This window comes from Sminthopsis crassicaudata, chromosome 2, assembly GCF_048593235.1.
Source record: "Sminthopsis crassicaudata isolate SCR6 chromosome 2, ASM4859323v1, whole genome shotgun sequence".
Taxonomy (NCBI): Eukaryota; Metazoa; Chordata; class Mammalia; order Dasyuromorphia; family Dasyuridae; genus Sminthopsis; species Sminthopsis crassicaudata.
The window spans coordinates 528,462,176-528,488,278 of NC_133618.1; the positions used below are offsets into that span (position 1 = coordinate 528,462,176).

General features: G+C 31.7%; 1 protein-coding gene across 8 annotated transcripts in view; it reads right to left on the minus strand.

Annotated features, from left to right (window-relative positions):
* The window catches only part of ZNF280D (zinc finger protein 280D), a 128,429-nt gene that overhangs the window by 71,565 nt on the left and 30,761 nt on the right, over window positions 1-26,103 (minus strand). For 7 of the 8 annotated variants that reach the window (XR_012486936.1, XM_074294610.1, XM_074294607.1 and 4 more), the window contains 9 exons: window positions 16,506-16,664; window positions 16,218-16,318; window positions 15,143-15,369; window positions 9,985-10,142; window positions 9,448-9,548; window positions 8,627-8,773; window positions 5,552-5,683; window positions 3,932-4,218; window positions 3,240-3,380 (listed from right to left, as the gene is read on the minus strand). Coding sequence is in view for 7 of the 8 variants with exons in the window: in XM_074294610.1 (XP_074150711.1) it covers window positions 3,240-3,380; window positions 3,932-4,218; window positions 5,552-5,683; window positions 8,627-8,773; window positions 9,448-9,548; window positions 9,985-10,142; window positions 15,143-15,369; window positions 16,218-16,318; window positions 16,506-16,664 (1,453 nt within the window). In the remaining variant the exon portion in view is untranslated. The remainder of the gene's footprint in view (window positions 1-3,239; window positions 3,381-3,931; window positions 4,219-5,551; window positions 5,684-8,626; window positions 8,774-9,447; window positions 9,549-9,984; window positions 10,143-15,142; window positions 15,370-16,217; window positions 16,319-16,505; window positions 16,665-26,103) is intronic. The other variant, XM_074294608.1, reaches the window with a different exon arrangement.

Here is a 26,103-nt window from a genome sequence, read left to right on the forward strand (position 1 = left end):
AATACTTAATCTAAGCCTCCTATTTAATGTAAGGAATACTGTAGAGATACAGAAATTGATATATTCTTCTGATCTTAACACTGCATAAGAATAAATAAAACAAAGCTATAATTTTATTTATTCATCCTCTAAAGCAACAGCCCGATATCATAGCAGGTGTCTCACTCTTCTGATAAAATTTAATTTCCCTGACATTTTTTGAGGGGACAGTTGTTTTTTTTTTTTTTTTTAAAGTTTTTCTTTCTGGTCATCCCTTCTCCACTCTTTCCTCTTCCCAGTTTCAAACATATCTGTATATATACAATCAGCTGGGTAAGAAACATAATTAGAATTTATATCTCTCAACTCCCAAGGCCAAAACATTTTCCACCACACCATATTACATATATAGTGAGTACTTTAACATAGAAGGAGCCAATAACAATAACTAAGATTAGCCAATCACCAGCTGACTATATTCTATGAAGCCAGAATTGAGTAAGAGCAAAACTGCTTCAATTGCAAGTACATTAGAATGACTTAGTCAATATCAATAAAGTTGAAATATAATGAACACATTGTTCAGTTGCATCAAAACAATTCTTTACTGAGGAGAAGAATGAGAATTTTCTTTACAACTTAGTGCTCGATTTTGGCAGGTTGTTTTACAATGTGATTAAGTCTTCCCCTGCTCATCCTTTAGTGTGCAAAAATGTATTCAAATTTCTCTTGATTAATCCTGCACACTTACTTCCTAGTCAGTAAAATCATGTCACTGACCCAGTTATGCCAATACTCCATGAATTGGTTTAAGTTGTTCTTCCCATCTGAACCATTCTCCCTCTTCTCAGTCATTTATCTAACGTTTCCTCATCCTTCCAAGTCTGGCTCATATCCTACCTTGTGTGGTACAGTAGAAAGAGCACTGCTGGCGTCAGGAAACCTGGATTGATGTCCTAGAACTGACGCTTCCTGGCTAATGTAACTTTGGAGAAGTCATTTCACCTTTGTTTTCTCATCTGTAAAATGGGGATAATAATACTTACACTATCTACCACAAGGTTTTATTGTGAGGACAAAAAAGAGAAAATATAGAGATAATATATGTGCACTCTTCAGCTATTACCTCTTTCACAAAGTCTTTCCGAAGGGGCAGCTAGGTGGCACAGTGGGTAGAGCACCAGCCCTGAAGTCAGGAGGACCTGAGTTCAAATCTGGTCTCAGACACTTAACACTTCCTAGCTGTGTGACCTTGGGCAAGTCACTTATCCCCAGCCTCAGAAAAAACAACAACCAAACCCCCCCCCCCCAAAACCAAAGTCTTTCCCAATTATTCCAATTGCTAAACTGGTCTCCTTCTTTGAGACCTGTGACTTTCAGAACCACAATTACATGATTCAGCACTTAATTGTTCCAGATTTATTAATTCTGTCCAAGTCGGAATAGAACCTTTTTGAAGGCAAATACCATCTCTCATGTCTCAGTTAAGAGTCCTGTGGGAACAGAGTCAGCATGGTACAGTGGACAGTGTGGGATTTGGAATTAGAATAGTTCTTTAACTTTTACTATTTGAATAAACACAGACAAATCATTTAATCTATCTTTGTCTCAGTTTTCTCATTAGAAAAACAGATAGTAACAGCACTTACTTTATATAGCTGTTGTAAAAATCAAATGAAACATTTTTTGTATTAAAAAAAAAAAAAAAAGTTTTGGGCAACTAGGTAGCACAATGGATAGAGCACCAGCCCTAAAGTCTGGAGGACCTGAGTTCAAATCAGGCCTCAGACACTAAACATGTCCTAGCTGTGGATCCTGGCCCAAGTCACCTAACCCCAACTGCCTCAGCAAGGAAAAAAAAAAAAAAAAAAGTTTCACAGTGCTTAGCATATATAGATGCTAAATAGATACATATTTTAGGCTTCTCTATTCCTCTCCCTCCAGTCCATGGCTGAGGATCAAGAATTTAAAACTGGAAAGAGACTTTAGAAGTAATCTGTAAGGGCCAGAGAAGGGCTTGTCCAGGGTCCTAGAATCTAGGACCTCACTTTCCTTTGAAGCATGAATTGCTAGTAAAGCTAATAAGTTGAGCTATGTGATTTTTTTTCTAGAAATTTCCAGCAAGTCTAATACAGAAATGGAAAAAAAGACAACAGATTTTATCCTTCCCTTAATGTTAAGAAGGGGCATAGACAAGAAAACAAAAGATGAATTCTTAACTGTTAGTGTGACACTATTCTTAAAACTCAGACCAAGGAGGGTAAACTGCAGGTAAAACTTCAGAGATGTTTAATGAATGAGGAGAAAAAAAGGAGCTGAAGTAATAAAGAACAAGGAGAAAAAAAGAAGATAGTATAGTGAAAAGTTCTAACTCCAAATTCTTTTGAATATGACATCATTTAATATGACAAAGATGTAAAATACAACCCCCACAGGTAAGTGGAAGACATATGAAAGTCAGTAAAAACAGAAATTGACCAATTTGCAAAGGCAAAGCTATTTGAACAATAGCATCGATGTGCTACAAGTCCTAAAAGAGGCTTATAGTATAGAAAGGAGGTCTGAAGTAGAAGTTTTATAGTCAAGAAGGTGAAACATTGTCTTGGATTTCAATAAATAATGAAAATAACAGGAAGGAACTGGTATAAAGGCAATCTCATGAGTCACAAGAAAATGCATTATCATTATTCATTTTTGGTCAAAAATAGTATCCAAAGCTGATAACTGTACCAATGGACCTGAATCAATTCTAGTTGTTCCCCCAAAACAAATATACCTTCAAAGAATGAAACTTAGCCCACTAACAATGCTGAAAAGAACAAAATAAAGATCCAAAAGCAATTCCAAACCTGGAATTACAAAGATATTTTAAGTAATGGTAGCATTATTAGAATAACTGACTTACCTTCAAAAATGACTGGATGTTCAAATGTATTTAAAACAAACAAATCAACATCATTACATTATATTCACTGCTAAGAGTTCTGAATCAATTTTCTCCCAACAAAACCCAAGAAAAAAAAATAACAATATTTCACCCTATACTAGCCACTTCTAATCTGACTGCTCTTAACAATAAATTCTCATTTGGACAAGCTACTAGACAAGAATAAATTGGGGGATACTATAGGTGTTAGAAGTTTCTCAATCAACAAGTAACATGACATACCATATAAGGAACAATAAACATGACTTTTCACCAAACAAACCTACTTAATTTCAGTGTTAACTAACAATTTACAAATATCAATTCATCTTACCTCATCATGTGATTTACATAGGCTTTACTACAACTAGTGTTGTATCTGCATAAACTACAGTGGACATATGTAGGAAAATGGTTTGCAAAATCTTTTATTTCAGAATAACACTCAATGCACTTGTGAACTCCCCGACGATACCTTATGGGAAGATAAAACAACAATAACAAAAAAAAAAATGAAAATAATATTTTAAAACTGAAACAGTAGGGGACTCTTTAATATTTTAATTATTTAAGCTAAAACACTCAAATCAACATTTTTATACAGAGACCAGAGATTTTTATTTTAGTGATATGTTTTGGAATAAGATCCAGTAAAACTACAAAAATCTAATGGATAAAAAATTGAAAGTATGAGTGACCGTATCACCTGGACTTGTAATATCAGTTAATGCTTCTTATATGAATAAGCAGGAAGGCAATAAGATTAACCAGTTGAGAATCAAGCAGGGTAAGATAAGTTTAGTATTAAAATATGGAAATTATAGACTAAACAGAACAATTCCAATAGTGCACAGCAGTGAAAGAAGCACCTTTTTATTATCTGCTTGTTCTTCATGCCAAATAAAGTGATCAGGCAGTGTCCTAGAGAGGTCTATTAAAATAGGGTGAATTTAAAAAAAACATAGCATTAAATTTTCATATGTAAGATCAAAACATTTTTGGAGATGACATAATGAAAGATGTTACCTTAAATTCCGTAATGCTGTATTGACTTTATTTCTTTTTGTGCCACCAGGGCCTGGCTTCTTTTGTACATGATATGTTTTAGATTTGGATTTGGATTTCGTTGCAGTAGTTCTTGTAGTGTTTTTTGCAGTGGTACTTTTTGCAGTGGTGGTTTTTGCAGCTGTACTTTTTGCAGTTGTATTTTTAGTCCTTGGAGGAGACAACTGAAGAGTAGAAGTGCTTGCACTAATGGAAGGTGCAGTTGATGCTCCTGCCTGAAGAGGTCCAACTGAAGCTCGAATAGTGACCTAGAAAAATAAAGGCTACTGATGGGTTTTGAAATTTTTGAGTACCATTATCAATATTAATCTTAAAATATCAAAGCATTACATCAACTGATGCTATGTGAAATGAATAAAACCAGAAGACCGCTGTACACTTCAATGTTGTATGAAGATGTATTCTGATGGAAGTGGATATCTTCAACATAAAGAAGATCCAACTCACTTCCAGTTGATCAATGATGGACAGAAACAACTACACCGAAGGAGCACTGGGAAGTGAATGTAAACTGTTAGAACTACTGTCTATCTACCCAGGCTACTTATACCTTTGGAATCTAATACTTAATGTGCAACAAGAAAATGGTATCTACACACATATATTGTATCTAGGTTATATTGTAACACATGTAAAATATATGGGATTGCCTGTCATCAAGGGGAGGGAGTAGAAGGAGGGAGGGGATAATTTTGAAAAATGAATACAAGGGATAATGTTATTAAAAAAAAATTACTCATGCATATATAATGTCAAAAAATTTATAAATAAAATTAAAAATATATATATATCAAAGCATGTTGATCCAGCATGTTGAAAATATCAATCTCATAAATGAAACTTGTACTATACAAATCCATACTATTTCCGTCTCAATTTTAACTTTATCTTAGTATTCAAAACCTACAAATATTAGTTAGAAGCAGTTACAGATATAAATGATAAAGAAACAACAGATATTTATAAATTAATGATCATAGAATCTGAACAAAGTAGCCTTTGTTTTTACATTTTGAAAATTTTATAATTTTAATGAGTACATGGAAAAAAACATGTTGAAAAAAAAGGTCTTTAAGATGGTGTTTTGCTCTCCTGATTAAGTCAGCAAACAATAAGATATTTCTCTATAACTTCCCAAAAATGATGATAGGAAATATATAATCCACTATGTAATGTCATTTGTGAAAGCTTGCCTATTCTCTTCTAAAACTTTCATTGAGAATACTCCTAATGCATGTGTATGTAAATTTGAATAAATCTGTGATTTCACTTGAATAAGGAATTTTGGGTGAAAAAACTCTACCAAGAGAGAAATGCATCTATCTTCTCTGCATCTGAAAGTCTTAGAGAATTTACTGTGACCTTAAGAGATTAAAATGTCACACAGACAGTGTATGTATCAATAGCAGGCTATGTACCTAGATTAAATGAATTTCTGAACTTTTAACTCACAATGTCACTCTGTCCTTCATGAAATATTAATTTCACATATGTACGGGTGATACAAAGACAAAAATCAATTATTTGCTTTCAAGAAGCTTATATGTAATTGAAAAAGCTTATATTTTATTTAAAACTTACTTTTGTCCCAGGAGGCAATCCTTCCAATTGTTTAGGTTTTTTAAATGTTCGGTGTTGAGTTTTATGATCCATTTTCTCTTTGCAAGTCAAAAATTGTAGTCGGCACTTCGTACAACGATATATTCCTTTTTTCTATTTTTTTAAAAAGGATAAGAAATAAAAAATATATATAAATAGAATTCTCATGATTGGAAATGCCCTAACTTTAATTTCACAGTTATCACAATAGAATTTTTAAATCTTATATAGTTCACAAATACACAGGTTCTTCTTTATAAGTCCTCACAAATAGTATCAATAAATTACAGAGATTTGAAGGCATAAATTTAATACTTATTTATAATACTTTCACATGATTAAAGATACTGAAGGTTTACAACAAATTCTGGTAGGGAAAAATCATGAAAATGAAATTGATGCTTATAACTAACTAAGCTTTAAAGGGTGCTTTAATATGTAACATCTACTAGAAGAGATGCCCCATTTTTACTATAAAAAAACTAAATTATGTTTACAATTTTATCCAATCTATTTGACATATCAACAAAATTTTAAAAGTATTAAGAAGAGTAGGATTAATGTATTTTTGAGGTCTACTATAATAAAAAGAGTTCTTTGGAGGGTGATACATTTATTTAAATTCCAAATTTTCAAAAGCTATTATACAGTATTCTTAACTTCCCTCATTAATTCTCTTATTAAAAGACAGCTGAACCAAACTAATTTTATTTCTTGTCTGACTTCCGAGTCTATATTTTACTTTTAGTTCTTTTGCTTTCACATTCAGTCATTTGTTAAGACCCATAAAGCTCCTACTGATATACCAACAGGGTTGTGATGAAAAAAATACCTGCTATAGATCCAGAAGACTTAAGTTTGAATCCCTAATGCAACTTATTAGTTCTATGGTCCTGGAAAGAAATCACTGTACCAACTTTTCATTTGTAAAATGAGAATGTTGTAACAGACAATCTCTGAAAGGATCTTCTGATATCCATGATTCCATAAACATTTTATTCTACTTTGAATACTTAATTTGTATCTGAGTGAACTATAAAAATAGCCTCTTAACAAATCTTGTTGACTCCCTTTGTATTTATCTTTCTCATTGCTGCCAAGTTAATCTTCCCTATGAGGAAAACTATTCAAAACTTCCCTACTATTTACCAAAGTAAAGTACAAACTCCTTAACCTATCATTCATAAACTTTTAAAATCTTGCTCCAACCTTTCCTTTCAACCTTGTTTCACATTAATCCTAACCTTTAGACCACTTTTTTTTAACTTTTGTGATACATAACTCTTGGGCACTCTTAAAGCCTATGGGCCTCTTCCCTGAATATGTTTTTAAGTGTATATCATGAAACACATAGATTCACAAAGGAAACCAATTATGTTAAAGTATTATGAAAATGTAAGAAAACAAACAAGTAAGCAAAAATAAGTTGGAAGAATCCTAACATTAAGAATTCTTGGATTTAAAAGCTGTATTTGAACCATAATATACCACTTATTTAAATAAAGATTATAAGCATGACCTGTTTTCTCATCTATTTTTGTGCACTAAATTTCCTAACCAAGGAATGCCTTCCTTCTCATCACATCCATTCACTCACCTTATTGAAATTCTACACATCTTATGAATTCAAACTTGTTTTAAATATTCAAAAACTAAGAGATTCATTAAAAGTACTTGACAAATTTTTAGATTTAATAGAACATAATTAAGGTGACAGGTTTTCTAAGGCACCATGCATTACCCATTTTGGGATTAAAAGGTAGGTCTTCTGATACTAAATCCAATGCTCTTTCCTCTAGGTCGTACTACCTTTAATTTTTTTTTTTTTTCCCTGAGGCTGGGGTTAAGTGACTTGCCCAGGGTCACACAGCTAGGAAGTGTTAAGTGTCTGAGACCAGATTTGAACTCAGGTCCTCCTCAGTTCAAGGCTGGTGTTCTATCCACTGTGCCACCTAGCTGTCCCCATAGTGCCTTTAATTTTAAGAAGTGTTTCCCACCATTGATACTTCTCATTCACTAGAAATAAGGGGTCTAGTCTCCTTGATACCAAGTATATGAACCACAAACTATTTTTGTTCTGATGGATTATGTTCATGCCTGTAGCTGATTTCCTTCTCTCAAAAAACTGGAAGAACTCCCCACCCAAGGATAGAGTATCTCCTAGAGAGAACATAGTAAATAGCTATGGCGTATGAAAAACCTATTAGAGCAGTGATATAAATTCTTTTTTAGTGACTCCACACACTATTCTCAAGTTCACCAATTTCCCTAATGCCTATCAGTATCTATATTTGGTAGTGACAGATCAGTGGGGGAGGAAGGCATAATCTGAGTAAACCTAAATTGCGTTTTCTACTCATTCCCCTTCAAAATCTAGACTAAATCTGAAAGATTGTGGAGATAGGTTGGGAAGAAGATAAGTAAAAAAAGGATGAAGTGAATAAGTCTTGAGAAATCACTCCCAAACATATTTAGACAGAAATTATGTTGGAATCAGGAGAGGGGATAAGGAGGTAGAAATACTATGCTGTGACTGTTTCAGTTCAAACTTCAAAGGAAGACTACATCTATATCTCTTTGCCCACTAACTTCAGGAGAAAATATTACACTTCAATAGTGCAACAGCAATCTTGGGGGGAAAGGAGGGGGAGAAGGAGAAATGGGAGTAGAGAAGAAATGAAGATTGGAAAGCAGGGAACAAGCATGCCATTATATGAAATTTGTTTCTCCCAACTCTTCCTTGAACGAATTATCATAAATTACTATTTATTTCCCCTATTTCCTATACTCCTGCCTCCCTTCTTTGAAATACACAATATGCATAAAGATCATGTCTGGGAACCCTCCTTCCATTCCATCCTGGAAAATTTTTACCATTTAATACCATTATAACTAGAGGGTAGACTTGTAGGGTAGTTGGAAATTTACTATCATTAGCTGAGAATTTTACCTGTAAATCATTATTTAAACAAAGTTTCAATTCTGTCAATTGTCCTAAACCCCACATTGTATTTTATTCCAGATGGGATTAATAAACAAGAATGTTTACTGGTTTACCTGATGCTTCATATAATGGTGCATGTATGGTGTTGCAAGTTTAATAACTTTGAGGCAAAATGGACAAAGCAAGTTCTTAGTATTTTCATGAGAAGTTCTAAAATGTGTTTCTACATCAGAAAATGATGATGATCTATAATTACACACCTACAAATAAAAAGAATACTTAATTAACTTGAGCATTTATATCTGACATAGTTATAATAAAATTATCAAAAATTGGTAATCAACTCACAATAAATAACATTAAAATGAGACCCACTATTCAACAAAACCCCATTTTCTATTTATGAAGGTGATGCCAAGGGATATTGTGAGTTAATTAAAAAAAATTTTTTTTAGGAATACTATAGCACAAAATTCTATCTGCCCTTAGTACTTGTTACACATGAGATATTCACAAATTCATATGAATTGATCTTTTCCTATTTTTCAATCTTCTTGACTTCATGTGAGGAAGTCTATAATTTCACTATCATTTTTTTCCTCTATTTGAAAGCTACAGGTATTTGTTGGGGCAATTTTTCTTTACCCTGAATTATTTCTAGTATCCTAGAAAATTTTTCTAAATTTTGAGGTGATACTGACATTTGGTTTAGATATCCTGTGACAGTTACCATTTCCTACTTCTCAATTAATTAACAAATTTTATTAAGAATCTACTATGCACAAGGCTCTATGCTAGTGTTATCAGCTATTCAAAACCTTATCTCTCAACAGAAAGATAAGCCCAAACATTAACAAATAATTTATTATTTTTCCTAAAGCAGTTAAAATTAGATTAACTGAGAAATACATAAATTTGTAACAGATTCATGTACCTGACAAAAATATGGCATTTCACCAGGTTTATGATTGTCCTTCATATGTTGTAAAAGAACTTGCTCTGTTTCAAATGATAACTCACAGATTTTACAAATAGCTAAAAGAGAGAAAAAGCATTCAAGATATGATACTCATATTTTTAAAAGATTCTATACATAATTTATTCATATTAATCTTCCAAAAAGTACAAATGTCATTATTTTTTAAATTTACCTAAAATATTTTAAAGTTGTGGAATCTAGTTTTTCTTATTTATTTGCTTCAATGCTAATTGTTCAAGCTTACACAAACACAAACACAGACACACATGCTAGCTCTAGCAAAGGAACTTCCACTTCATGGAATTTACTATAATAGGACTACCCTTCTTATATGTAATTCATAATGAAAAGCTGCCAAAAGTCAATTGCCTTTACAGCCAATTTTGTTATATATTCTAATTTTTCTAAAATGACACTTGCTTCATTTTGTCTCACATTTCAGAATATCAAACCAAATGACATATATAGTGCTTAAATGAAAATGTAACTTACTAGAAAACTCATGGGGGGTATGTGTACTCTCAATGTGACATTGCAGCTGGAAAGGTGTGGGAAATTGACGATAGCAATGTTGACAAGTCGTGTGGTTTTCCCAGCTTTCACTGCTCTGTTTCTCAAGTTCCAAATGGTGTTTCATGTGGTTCATAAACCTATAAGTGATTGTCAATAGGTGCAAAATTGTAGTTTAAAAAAAAAAAAAATAGAAACACTACTTACAAATTAATGTACTATTGTGTAAGGCTATTTCCTGAACATGTGCTTTTCTTATTTAAATCTCAGTATGCTTAAAAAAAAAATTAAGAATGATATTGATTTTATATCTCATTACTTAACATTTTCAATGATTTTCAAAAGCACCAGTTAATTTTTTCTCCATTAAAATATTTTTAACATACCAATTTGTTCTTTATTTGGCTAATTTAGTTTTTAAAATACTACCTACAAGTTTTACTGAATATTTAAGATAAGCTTGAAAAAAATCTTTAATATATTAAACTGAAGAAATTGAGAAAAGTCACCTTCTTTCACACAAAAAAAAATACTCTTTACAATTTAAAAGAAAATATTGAAAGGAAGGAAACTCTACCCATCATTAGCAGTTAAAGTCATAAGAACAAACACTCTGAAGATCCTGACAATATACAGTACATATTAGCTACTTAAAAGACCAAGTACCAGTATTTTTACTTGTGTCTTTGTTTCTGAGTGCACATAATAATAATTTTAATGGCTATAATTATGAGAAACTTTTGTTCTATTTAATGACAATGGTTTAATGTTAGCACAGACTCTTAATTTTAACTCCCAGACTATACCCCCTTGTAACCATCACCCATTTTTCAGTTTACATTTTGCTAAATCAGCTCCCCTAAAAGATTTCTTAGGAAAAATAACCATGACCTTGCACTGCCTAACAAAAACTAGATTAAAAATGGGAATGACTAAACAGCTTACTGAAGCTTTTTTGGGGGAGAGAGGGGACATTTGAAATTAAGAGTATTTGATCAAAACAACTCTTGGATTACATAAACTATCAACAATTATTCCTGAGTCCCTAAACAGGTTATACTGAAACTATAACAATAAGTCTGGGTGACAAACAATAATGAAAGCAGTAACCTTTTGCTCTTTTCTTGCACGTCAATGGCACAGCCCTTTTTGGAGGATTGAGAATATAGTGTTCATTAAATTTGAGGCTTACACTGTCTAGTTAAAACTGAAAGTTCTTTATAAATATAAGTGCTATTCTAAACTAAATATGTATAACATGTAATACTTTTATTTAGAGAAATTAGCTAATAAATAAATCACCAATTCTTCATTTTAAGAATGTAAGAAAAACGTATCCATATAAAATAATTTCTTACCTATTGGCTGTCTCCAAGTTGTCATGACAGTTGACATCAGTGGATTTAACTCCTCCTACCAGTAGGAGACAGGAAAAAGCAAAGCTCCTGCAACACTGCTCTCCCAGGGAGGGGAATGGGTATCTGAGCTTTCTTAATTAAAGCTGAATAAGACAGCCTGGTTTTTGGTGGCCACTCAAATGGTGGGCACAAAACCTTAGACTAAAGTCATGTTTGGACAGAAAAAGGAGGCCTCATGGTGCAATTCTTTCAAACAATATAACTTAACCTTAATGGGCCAACTTATAGAAGTAACCATTGAGAAAAGTCTAAAACAGGTACTAAAACAGAAGAGAAACTTACTAAATAATTAAAAAAAAAAAAAAAAAAAAAAAAAAAAAAAGTTTACAGGATCATCCATGTATATTTGGATGGGCCTTGGAAATAATGGAGTCAATTTCCCTTATCTAATTAATGAGGAAAATGAGGTCCAATGAAGAAATGAGACTTGTCCAAGATCATAAATGTGTAAGTGGTAGAGTCAAAACTTGAACCCAGGTACTTAATTTCAAATCCAACTGGCTTTTAACTTTTCATTAAGATTAAAAGGTCTGTGTTTTCTTTTGAGATTTATGTAATAAAATGACTTTAACCAAAAATGCCACTTTTCCTTCAAAATGCAATTAAATCAATGAAGCTTTCTTGATCCCTTTAATTAGAGGTATCTTTTTTCTTAAATTTAAATACTCTGGATTTGTTTGAATTTATTATATATATATTTTTTACACATATTATTTTCTGTCCTGCTAGGGGTCCTTGCCAAAGTAGAGGTTCTTTATTTACTACACTTGGTTAATTAGTTTCTAACACAAAGCAGGAACTTAATGCTTGTTATACCTCCCACCACCCCACCACCTCTACAGAGGTGGGAGGCTCCATGGGTTGTAGAACATTACATATATTGTGCTTTTTTTTTTCTTTTTTATGTATTGATTGCTTTTGTGGAGGAGGAATAGTAAGGACAATTCTTCTCAGATTACATTAAAAACTCTCTGTAATATTTTTGAAAAATACTTTTATTTTACAGGGAAAAAAAACAAACAATTTCAGGAAATCACATCAGCCCACCAAAATATTAAACTGACATTCTCTGATTATCTGGGACTTAGACATTTTCCAAATCTACCTTATGTGTATGGTTTTCAAAAAATATACCTGCTAATAAAAAGTGGCTTTCCAACAGTAAAATGTATTTTCTTCTTAAAATAAGAATGAGAATGAAGAGGAAAAGATAAGAGAAGAGCCAACACAATAACATTCTGCAAAATTTTATGTTTCCCATATTCTTAGATTTCAGATTGTCCAATTGATCAAACTAAATTAAATATACCACATGTAAGTTCAGTACTACAATACTCTGAGGGCATGACTGCTTGCACTGATTGTTAGACTGCAAAATCCTTGAGAAGGAGGCATTATATTCCCTTCTTTGAATATTTTTATCCTGCCTAGCACAAAGAATGGCATAAAGTAGGTACTTAATACATATATATAAAAAATCATTTATTCATAAGAATTTTCACAGACAAAATATTAACTATTATCTTAATCTGGTCTACAACCATGCTACTTTTCTGACTTAAAAGGAAAAAAAAAAATACATTTTCTCCCCATCTCCCCCCGGGCCCCATGTTCAAGGACTAGCTCTGACATCCCTTAGCCACACAAAATTGAGCAAGCCACTTACTTCTGGGAACCTCAGTTTCCTCATGTGAAAAATAGGGGCATTAAGAGTAACAGGTTCTAATAATATTTTACTTTTGTACTACATTTTAGAGAGGCAGTATGGTATAGTGGCTAGGGCCAGTCTTGAAAACAGGAACATCAATCTAGGTTCCAGACTGGACTCTTAAGACATCCTGGCCAAAAACTCAATATTTAATTTTCCAAAGATTTCTCCTGCAGAAAAGGTGCTTCCAACCTGTGTTGGTAAGAAGTTTTCTTACCTAGGGGCAGCTAGGTGGTGCAGTGGATAGAGCACCAGCCCTGAATTCAGGAGGACCCGAGTTCAAATCTGATCTCAGATATTTAACACTTCCTAGTTGTGTGACCCTGGGCAAGTCACTTAACTCCAGCCTCAAGGGGGAGAAAAAAAAAAAAGGAAGTTTTCTCACCTGATACTTCCCTGAAATGACAGATCCAGTCTTTATTAATCTCATACTACTTTGAAAAATTACAAAGAAAAACAAATTGAGCTATTAGATATATAAGCACTTTAGGAAATTACGAAGTAGAATTCAGGGGTAGAATCAAGAATTTATGTTCACTGTCAGACATAGTGACCTCCTCTTCCCTCTCAACAGTTAAGCAACTCTTCTTCAACTTATACTCCTAGAGAGCTACTTAAGGAAACTACAAGTTTAAGTGACTTCCACAGGGTCATAAAGTTAGCAAATATAAGAGGCTATATACATACATACATACATATATATATATATATATATATATATATATATATATGTACCAAAGTCTTCCTGACTAGTTCTCTAGCCACTAAGCAATGATGCCTCTCTAATGTGTGGCAAAAATATAAAATATTATTTTTAAGAACTACAGTCTGATAAATTTAAAGTCATATGTCCTATTTTTCTTTCTAGATTAAAAAATATTTTACCAATTAATTTTTATCTATTTTAACTTATGAATGATAACATAAAAATAAGGTTTTAGTAGGTCCTTCTTTCTTTCATACCCAAGTTGTACTAAATTATATAATTTTCATTTTGCTTTTTATGACTAATAAAAATTTTATTCCAACATTCCATTTATACTAATTTCCAAAATAAGAACATAGATAAAATATTCATATAAAGTCATTCTAATTATGCTTTCACACTAAAACTTAAACAACAAACATTTATTAAATGTCTACTTTGTACAAGACATCATGCTGGGGGTCACTGGGAATATAAAATAATAAAAAAAATAATAGTGGACATCAAATAACTTTTATCTAGTAACAATCATTCTTCTAGCAATTATCACAAATCATTATTTTTAATATGATAATGCACATCTAGATGAAGAAATAAGGCTTTTAAGTTAAGAAACCTCTTTAAGTTTCCCCATCTATTTGAAAAATGGTGTGATTTTCTCCTCAGTAGAGTTTAGTCTAAAAAAACAAAGCAACCTGGCTAAAGTTCTATATGAAACAAAACAAAAACAAAAACAAAAACTACCCTATTCTTTTTACAAATAAATTTATAATGGACTAGTTAGAAGTATGATCTAAATGTAATAATTTTTTTGAAAATAATCCCTCACAGAAATAGAAACTGTTCTGGATGACAAAAGCATAACAAAATTCTGAGAGTAAAACCAAGAACAAACACTATTGTGGGGAAATCAAAGACATAATCTATATGAAAATAAAGAAAATAAGTTCCAAAGACAGTTACAAAAGCTTTATGGATGTAACTAGAATAAAGTGATTTACAGACAATGCTGAAAAAGGAATTGTGTTTTCTTAAAATTAAAATAAATTTTGCTTTTCTTGATGTGTCTGACAAGGAAAAACAGCAGAGTAGATTGGTTCAGCTGTCAAGTTCCTGAACTGAAGGAACGTGAAAACAAAAGGATTTGGGGGCAAGAGTTTCTGCTTTTTTAACTACCTAGTAGGAAGTGTTAAACCCACTTGTCTAGAATGGCACAAGACAATGCTGGCAAAAGAGACTTCAATTAGAAACGTCTTACAATCATGCAGTATTACTATTTTTCTAAGAGTTATACAAGTGTTTACATACCTAATGTTATTTTTAAGTATTTTCAGGCAACTGAAGCATTTAAAGGTTGTGTGAGTCTTCTGTTCTTGTAGGTTATCTCCTTCATGTTTCCCATAATAGAAGTCATTAACTAACATGATCAATTTTCCTTTATCCGCATCAGCAATTTTATTTTTATTTGCAGCACTTGAGAATTCTGCTTTATTAGATCCCCAAAAGAAGTTATTTATCCTTTCTGGACAACAATACTAAAAGAAAAACACATAAGTCTTAATCACTTTTGAAAATAATAATTCACTAAAGACTGAGACTAGAATTATCCTTATTTAATGACACAAAACATCTTTGTGATTAACTCCTTAGATAAATGCAATTATTCCTGCACTCTAAAAATTCTGCTACATAAATTAGACTTCAGAAATATCTCATGTATTTAAATAAATCTTTACTTCATTTCTAGTCTTTAACATTAGCATTCTACTAATGCTTCCAAATCAAAAAGATACTTACCTAGTCATAGTCATTACAACATATCTTTCTCAACTATGTAAATATTAAATACCAATATGGAAATTATGGTATCAACAATTACTTGACATTAAAATATTATAAAAACATTACTAAATACATTCAGGAAAACAGATGGGCCTGTTTTATATATAAGGATAAAAGAGAGTGAAAGCCAACAGTAGTAATGAGATCCCTTAGGTATTAAAACAATAAGAATAAAGTTTTGGTTGGATAGGTCCTCTAGAGAGGATTTTATCCAACACAGAATGAGGTGTTTAATGTAACTGGATATTCTGCTGATTAGTAACAGAACATTACCATAAACATAACTTATATTCTGGAAAATTAAAATACAGTAACATACAGTAATTATTTAGAAGACTGATGTTGCATTTCTTTGATAAATCAGATGCCTCATCATGATTACAAATATTTATCATGTACCATAAATGACCAGAATATTCAATTATTTTTACTTGATATAGATAAAACCACCATATATAACATATACAATGTAATAATATATATAACAAAAATCTAGAGATTTTAAGATCACTTCAAAATTACAGACTCATAAAATGCTTACCTTCATGTGATTTTTTAAAGGATCCAATAGATTAAAATGGATATTACACTTTGGACAAGCTCTTGGGAAAGGTGGTCCATTTTTAGTAGGAGTAATTGTACCTAAAATGTATTAAATATATTTAGTCTTCAAATTTATCACTTTTATGTCTCAAAAATCTAATATGAAAAACAAATTTATGTATTTAAAATATATCATTAAGCAATCCTTTTACTTTTTAAAAAATTCTATTTTTTTCTATTATCAATAACTTATCAAAACTTACTCCCATAGCTCACTCCACTTTACCTTTTGAAGGCGTATTCTGTGATGGTGACTTTACTGAAGAGAAGGGAGATGAGGGATGGGTTCCAGCAATATCTTCATTTGACTTCGGTTTCTTTGAAGTTACACTGTTTACTTCAGAAGTAGAGAGACGTTTCGTTACAAAGGTACTTTCATTCAGACCTACAATGATTTCAATGTTAAAATACATACACATAAACACACACACATACATGAAAAATCTAGGTTACACACACAATACAAACCACATACATTAATAATTACTAAGAATCTTTCGATGTTTATAATTTAAATTTTTTTCTAATTAAAGTTATTAAAGTCTATTAAAATTAGACAATTAAAAAATCTGGATACTGATTTTGAATATCAAAAATCAATGAAATGCAAGTCTAGGAGAAAACAGAACGGCTCTTTAAAAATATTCACTCTCTAATAAGTCACAAAATGATGCTATTTCCATAAGAAAATTCTTACCTGGGGATAAGAGCATGTCTGAGCACATTATTTGCAAAATAGTTAGAATAAGCAAAAGCTCTGAAAAAAATATACCATGCTCAGGGACCAAGTTTTCACCAATGCATTTGCAAAACTAAATAAGCTAAGTGCTTTGAACTTAAAACACTTTATTTAATTCATTCCTAAAATTTAACAAGGCTTTTAAAATGTGTTAAAGCTTACACTTTAATAAGCCTAAAAAAATAAACCTAAAAAAGCCATATGATAAGGCAATTTCAGCATATGAGGCAGAAGCAACATTCCAAAGTATATTCTAGTCTATACTAAAAAATTTTAAATTTATTTCTTTGTACAAACAAAAAACTACTCAAGTACTGTAGAAAACATTACAAAATCAGTGTTTTCTTGAAGGGGTCTTAAAAGTTATCTATTTAAAACAAGTTTTCCAAGCTGAAAGGAACCTTGAGCTAGCCAACTTCCTCAATTTTTATAGAAGAAATCAAGGCATAAGAAATTAAATGCTTGTCCAAAGGCAGACAAGAAATTTAGAAAGCAGAACGTGGTTAACAAAGGATTTCCTTGCTCCCAATTCAGTGCTCTTTCCAATAATGTACTGTCCTCAACTGAAAGGAATACGAGATACCACCCACATAAATGAAAATGGTTTTCATCTAAGTTTTTAAAATTAGCTTGAGGTATCTGTAAAAGTCATAAAATTAAATGAGTTGGAGATACCTAGGTATTAATCATAGAACTGTAATGGAATGTGTATGACCTTGGAAAATTCATTACTATTCCACAGCAGTATATGAAAATAAATACTGTTCTCCTATACTAATTACAATTGCTTTATATAATCCTTTGAGTATTTTGTAACAAATTAACATGAAATTGCATAATATACTTAATATAAAAATTAACTCACTTGCTGCCCATTTAAATATCTTAGTTGCATATCCTTATGCATTCTAATAATTCAAACAGGAATTAAATCACCAATATTTTTTCAATACTTTAGCTTTCTTGAATAAAATTAAAATAGCAGATTTGCCTGTCAGCTTTTCCATACAGGTTACATGTGCAATTGTGGCAGGAAAAATAACATCATTATGCTGCTTGGCTCTTTAGTCAAATCTGTGTTTGTCAATTGATGATTTTTTTTTCTTTTTTTCTTTCTTTAAAAAACCCGAAGACTGAGACTGGAACTGATATATGCACATGATTTGAAAGCAGAGGTATTTGTGCATTTTTAATCGATGGCTTTTGTGCAATCACTACATTAACGTTCTTCTGAACTGAAGTTACTTGATCAAAAAATTTATGAACAAAAGTGGGTGCTGTTCTTGTAGTTGCAGCAACTGGATGTATTTGTGCAATTGGCTGGACAGGTTGGACAGACTGAGTAGAATCTCCTGTTTTAATACAGAAATTTTAAAAGCACTAAAAAAACCTCCAAAGGAACATATATGAAATTCACTATTAATTTAATTTAGTCCCTTAAGCTTTTCTGTTTCCCTATCTTTAAATGTACTATTCATTTACCTTTATATATACTAATCCCCACACTACTATCACTAGTTATTAAAGTTCTATCCAACTTTTAGGGAATATTCAAATCCAATCTCTTCCTTATCTCTTTTCTGGTCAACTCAGGAAAAAAATTATTTCCTGTTTAGTCCTAAAACAATTATCATATATACAACTTACTCAACAATAGTAGCATAATTATCAATTTATCTCAGCAGATTATAACTTCATTCAATTCAGGTACTATTCTGTCTATTTTCTATAAGTCCAAGAGCATAGAACTTTGTATGTAGTAGGTGCTCAATCAATGAATAAAAAGCATCTCAAAAATTAAGACGCAGCTATAACAAAAACAGTGAAAGACAACCCTAAAACAATTTAATAACTTAGAGAGGCAAACAGTTTCAAATCACTATTTTATCTTTTTAGTCAGTCAATGCCCTAAAGCATCAAAAATATAAATTCTTAATTATCTATGTTATAGCTTCCTTGGCAGAATAGTCCAGGTTTAGTACTATCCAGATGATCCTAGGAATACATTCATTGCTTTCTCTGCATCATAAAACCCTGTCATAAGCTCTGGGTGCCAAACTGCTCATATCACAAAACTTTTAAGTATCTTCATACTTATTATGTGATATTCCTTATTATTTCAGTGAACAGTCATTTCAACTTCTACTTGAAGTAAAATCCTTTCTACAACATACCTGACAATAGGTCATCCATCTTTTGCTAGAAGACCCCCCCTCCCCTAGTACTAACTCTCTAGCTCCTGAAGCAGTCAATTATTTTAGAGTCCCAATTACCAGGAAATTGTTTTCTTGTATTCAATTTGCCTTTTGGCAGCTACTTAGCTGCTATAATTTTTGCAATGAAAAAAAAAACCAAAAAACTATAGTGCATAGAAATATTCTGACTACCATTCCCTTTGAGTTAGATATAGCTTCTAGCTTAAGAGCTGTTTTCTCCAAGAGGGATATAGCTTATCATTTTGGCAAGGCTTCCAGCTACTACCTTCTGTCTCATTAACTTTTGTTACTTCCTTTTAGTTGGTCCAAGTCTTTTGCTTTAATAAAAAAAAAGTCCACTGTTTGAGCAACTTAAGAGTTGAGAGGTCTTAATTACCTTTTTGATCATCTTTCTAAATAAGAAACTATTATTTTAGCTATACTAAAATGTATTACAGCTAAGTTTGTCCTATCATCCCTCAATGACCATTCTGCCTAGGCAGAAATAGAAAATTTCCATGTTGTTGGGATTGGGAGATACACAGTGATATCAAAATCTTAATGTAGACTATAGCCTGATTTTTTAATCCTTATAAATTTTCATTTCCAACTACAAGAATCATTTTATTCAAAAAATATTTATTAAATCTCTATCCAATGTACTAAAGTTGGTTTAAAAGGAAAAAAAAAAAAAAAGCACAATTCAAACATTAAGTATCTGCTATATGCTAGACACTGTGGTTAAATATAATACCAAAAAGGAATAACAGTGCCTACCTCAAAGAATTTAATGGATATAACATGAATGAATACAATTTGAAGAGGAAAAGAGTACTACTTATAAGAAATAAATAAAACTCCCTAAAGAAAGTAACATCTGATAGGAATCTTGAAGAAAGCTTCCAAGCATATGGAAGCCTATGCAAAAGTAGTGAGATAGAAGTAAGATTGTCAAGTTTGGAAAATAGCAAGATACACAGTTTTGCTAGTTTATACAGGTAGATAATATGAAATATCTGGGAAAATAGTGGCTAAAACAAGACTTAAGAGGGATTTAAATACCAAACGAAGGAAGGAACATGTAATATATCCTGGAGGCACTAAGAAGCCTTGAAGTTTCTTGAACAGGAAAGCAACATAATCAGCAAAAAGGAAGTCTGCTTTGACAACCATTAAGGAAGTATTGGAAGTAGGTATCCTAGAAATAGGTAGATGATTTGGGAAGCAACTGGGATAGTGAGCTAGTCAGTGTCAGAAACACAAAGGCAGCCATATGAAGACAAAGGAGGAGACAAATGGCAGAGCCAGTTTATAATTTAGTAGGGATAATTAGAAAACAGTTGATAATTTAATGAGGATAATATGTAAGCAGCTTAAGACCTTTTAATGTACTTCCCATTCTTGGCCTGACTGGGCGATTTCTCTAACTATCCAGGTCCTTGAAATATCTAGTTATAATTGTTACTGTGAAATAAATTTATTTACCCTTTAAAATTTAGCTCAACTTATTCTATTCTGTTAAACTGACAAATGATAAAAACTAGTAGGAGGATTTCCTTAGGTAAAAATTCAACCTATAAGGACTAGTATGAACTAATGCAAGCAAGTGAACAGAAATAGAACAATTTATATAGAAATAATGTAAACAGCTTTGAAAGACTTACAAGTTCTGATGAGAGATACCAAAAGTGAAGTAAAAGGACTAATTATGATATAATACTAATCTCCTTAATGGACTCATGATGCAGAATGAGAGGGAAAAAAAAAAAAAAAAAAAAAAACTTTTAGACATGGATAATGTGGGAATTTGCTATGATCAATTATATATATTTGTTACAAAATTTTATTTTCTTTTAAAAGGCGGAGAAAAGAAAAAAATGCTGATTCCTAATTGAAAAAAAAAAATTAAGGAATAAATGAACAAAAACTACTCTCTTTTTTCTACTCCCCTTAGTCTACTCTGAACACAGAGCCCAAGCAAGATAATTAAAGCATATTATCTGAATATGAACACCAACTCAGGGTAAAGACTTGTTGCTTCAAAATAAAATATGCTTGAAATCCTATTAAATTTCCCTTCTTTTATTCACACTGATGATAAATCACAATAACAATATACGAACTGATACAATGAATCAAGCAGAGCCAATAAAATATGACAACAATGTAAATGAACAGCAACTACAAAAAAAAAAAAATCTAAGTTCATGTTGCAAAGTATTTCAAATTCATTGAATTTTTAAATTACAAAAAATTACAGAAGTGTGATTGAAACCTAGATATAATTCCTGAGTTTGATTCATGACTTTGATACTTACTAACTACATGACCTAGCACAAGTTATGTATTCTCTAATCCTGAACATCTTTATGTTCAAAAATAAAGATTAAAAAGTAGCTATCCTAAAAGGCTGTTGTCAACTAAGTTCTTTGTAAACCATAGGGCACATAATATCAATTATGATGATCATCATTTCTATCTGAATAAAAAACAATTCAGAGATTTTGAATGTATTTAATTCATTTTTTAAGTAACAAGTCCCGTTCCTCATTTATTCTTTTGTTCTTGGTTCTTATTTATTTACCTTATCTTCTTATTTATTTATCTTCATATACACACTTAGAGATAAAGATAAGTAGTTTGTTTACTAATAGTGGCCAAATATGCTTTAATTTTTATTATTATTAAGCTCTCTAATGAAGTCAGGCTGGATGGCATACTTAGAGAACCCCAAAGATTCTGCTAAAAAGCTATTAGAAATAATTCATAACGTTAGCAAAGTTGCAGGATACAAAATAAATCCACATAAATCCTCAGCATTTTTATACATTACCAACAAAATCCAACAGCAAGAGATAAGAAATTCCATTCAAAATAACTGTTGATAGCATAAAATACTTGGGAATCTATCTATCAAAGGAAAGTCAGGAATTATATGAGCAAAATTACAAAACACTTGCCACAAAAATAAAGTCAGATTTAAATAATTGGAAAAATATTAAGTGCTCTTGGATAGGCCAAGCAAATATAATAAAGATGACAATACTCCCTAAACTTATCTATTTATTTAGAACTATACCAATCAGACTACCAAGAAATCATTTTAATGACCTAGAAAAAAATAACAACAAAATTCATATGGAAGAACAAAAGGTCAAGAATTTCAAGGGAATTAATGAAAAAAAAAAAAAAATCAAATGAAGGTGGCCTAGCTGTACCTGATGTAAAACTATTATTATAAAGCAGCAGTCACCAAAACCATTTGGTATTGGCTAAGAAATAGACTAGTTGATCAGTGAAATAGGTTAGGTTCACAGGAAAAAATAGTCAATAACTACAGCAATCTAGTGTTTGACAAACCCAAAGATCCCAAATTTTGGGATAAGAATTCATTATTTGACAAAAACTGCTGGGCAAACTGAAAATTAGTATGGCAGAAATTAGGCATGGACCCACACTTAACACCACATACTAAGATAAGATCAAAATGGGTCCAAGATTTAGGCATAAAGAACGAAATCATAAATAAATTGGAGGAACATGGGATGGTTTACCTCTCAGACTTGTGGAGGAGGAAGGAGTTTGTGTCCAAGGGAGAACTAGAGAACATTATTGATCACAAAATAGAAAATTTTGATTACATCAAATTAAAAAGCTTTTGTATAAACAAAACTAATGCAAACAAGATTAGAAGGGAAGTAAAAAAATTGGGAAAACATTTTTACAGTTAAAGGTTCTCTGATAAAAGCCTCATCTCCAAAATATACAGAGAATTGACTCTAATTTATAAGAAATCAAGCCATTCTCCAATTGATAAATGGTCAAAGGATATGAACAGATAATTTTCAGATGATGAAATTGAAACTCTTTCCACTCATATGAAAGAGTGTTCCAAATCACTATTGATCAGAGAAATGCAAATTAAGAAAACTCTGAGATACCACTACACACCTGTCAGATTGGCTAAGATGACAGGAAAAAATAATGATGAATGTTGGAGGGGATGTGGGAAAACTGGGACACTGATGCATTGTTGGTGGAGTTGTGAAAGAATCCCACCATTCTGGAGGGAAATCTGGAATTATGCCCCAAAAGTTATCAAACTGTGCATACCCTTTGATCCTGCAATGCTACTACTGGGCTTATATCCCAAAGAAATACTAAAGAAGGGAAAGGGACCTGTATGTGCCAAAATATTTGTGCCAGTCCTTTTTGTAGTGGCTAAAAGCCGAAAAATGAATGGATGCCCATCAATTGGAGAATGGTTGGGTAAATTATGATATATGAATGTTATGGAATATTTTTGTTCTTTAAGAAATGACCAGCAAGATGAATACAGAGAAGCTTGGAGAGACTTACATCAACTGATGCTGAGTGAAATGAGCAGAACCAGGAGATCATTATACACTTCAACAACAATACTATATGAGGATGTATTTTGATGGAAATGGATATCTTCAACAAAGAGAAGATCTAACTCAGATCCAATTGATCAATGATGGACAGAATCAGCTATACCCAGAGAAGGAACACTGGAAATGAGTGTAAACTGTTTGCATTTTTGTTTTTCTTCCCAGGTTATTTTTACCTTCTGAATCCAATTCTTCCTTTGCAACAACAACAAAAAATTCAGTTCTGCACACATAGATTGTATCTAGGATATACTATACCATATTTAATATGTATGGGAATGCCTGCCATCTAGGGGAGGGGTAGAGGGGAAGAGGAGAAAATTTGGAACAGAAGGGAGTGCAAGGGATAATGATGTAAAAAATTACCCATGCATATGTACTGTCAAAAAAAAAAAAAAAGTTATAATTATAAAATTAATAAAAAAAAAAACCACTGAAAAAAAGTATGCTTAAAAAAAAAAAAGTCAGGCTTGAAGCAAAAAAATAAATAAAGCCAGAGAATTTAGCTCAGATACGTATAAAATCTGTTTAGAAAGAGCTCTAAGTGAAGACATTTTGAAACGAAACCTCCATTCCAAAGTGAAAGGCCCATTTTATTCAACATAATCCTTTTGTAGCTGAAAATACTATTTCCCCAATGCACACTTCTTTAGTTAATATACTTGATTGTACTTTAGTATTTCTTTAAATTCTCATAGTGAGACTTTTTGCCTAATAGTGACTAATTTTAAAAATCTTTAAAGATATAAAATTAGTAGCACATCTTCCAGAATTGATTCATTGATGACAGTCTCCATATATATCAAAATATTTACAACCAAACTTTTTTTAAAATGGGAACAAAGAATTAGAAACAAAGTCTATTGATTGGAGATAAAAAAAAAAAATTGTGATATATCAATGTCACAGGCTATTAATGTGCTATAAGAAAGTATACTACATTCAGTCACAAATATAGCAAAACATGGAAAAACTTAAATGAAATGATACAAAGACAACTACAGCCAAGAAAATATATATGGCTATAACAATGTTGATAAAAAAAAATTTTTTTGTTTCAAAATTACAAAGAATAAGACCCCAAAGAAAACTATGACAAAACACCTCTCTCCCTTCTCTGTCCCCACAAATGATGGAGACATTTTTTAGGTCTTGTGTTTGAGCTTAAGTATCTGCTGTTGTGTCTTGCAATTATCCCTATTTCTGCCTCGAAGAGCAGCACCTATCTTTTTTAAAGTATGGAGAATTACGTTCCCAATCCCTAGGGGCTTCAAATTGTTTCACTCGGAACATCATTACTGTACCCTGTTAACTAAATTATGTGTTCTATTTTTGATGCATTAAGTACTAAAGTAGATTTAAAACATTTTAACTTATTAGAAAAGAAGTTCTATAGTAACTATAAGAGTATGAAGGTCACCCTTAAGAGGTGCTGTTAGTATGGTGAATCGGTTCTAAATCTGGCTCTATTACTATCTAGTTATTCCGTTTCCTCCTCTAAAGAATCAGGAATTGAAAAAGATGGTCTGAAGTCTATTTCAGATTTATCTTTGAATTTAAGACCTCATTATTCTAAAGGGGAATGCTCATGTCCATCTTCTCATCTCTGTTGCCTCTCTTCTGCCTATGCAAATCTTCCTTTAAGAAAGTCTGAGCAAGGAGATAATCAATGAAAGAAGTTCTTTTAGTCTAGTATCCAAATATAGTATGTTTAGAAGAACAGACAAGTGTTAAGGAGAGAAAAGTGTAGAAATATTTCTATATATGTTTATCCTTAGAAGATAAAATTAGAAAAACTTAAATGTTATCAGACTAATGTTCTGATCCATTGAGAAGAAAGATAAATAAATCTTCCATGGCCAAATTGGAAAAATGTTGTGATACTGTTTGTTTCAATTTCCTGAGGTGTTATAAGAAAAGTAAATTTAAACACAATAAAATATCTAATGAAGTTGATACACTCTAACAAGCACTTTAAGTTTATGTGAAGGTAAAGGAATATTATTGTTTTACTTCAAAAAATGAGCAAGCTTATTATAAAAATGCCTGGAAAGATTTACAGGAACTGATGCAAAACAAGCAGAACCAGGAATATACTTTGTACATAATTATAGCAAAAATGTGCGATAATCAACTATGAAAGACTTGGTTCTTCTCAGTGGTTCAGTGATCCAAGGCAATCCCAAAAGACTTTGGACAGAAAATGCCATCTGCATCCAGAAGAAAAGAACTAAGGAGAATGATATAAATCAACACATGCTATGTTCACTTCTTTTTTTTGTTTTTTTTATTTCTTCCATGGTTTTTGCCTTTTGCTCTGATTTTTTCTCTCTCAACATGATTCATAAAGCAATGTGTATTAAAAATAAATAAACTGGGGCAGCTAGGTGGCGCAGTGGATAGAGCACCAGCCCTGAATTCAGGAGGACCCGAGTTCAAATCTGGTCTCAGACACTTAACACTTCCTAGCTGTGTGAC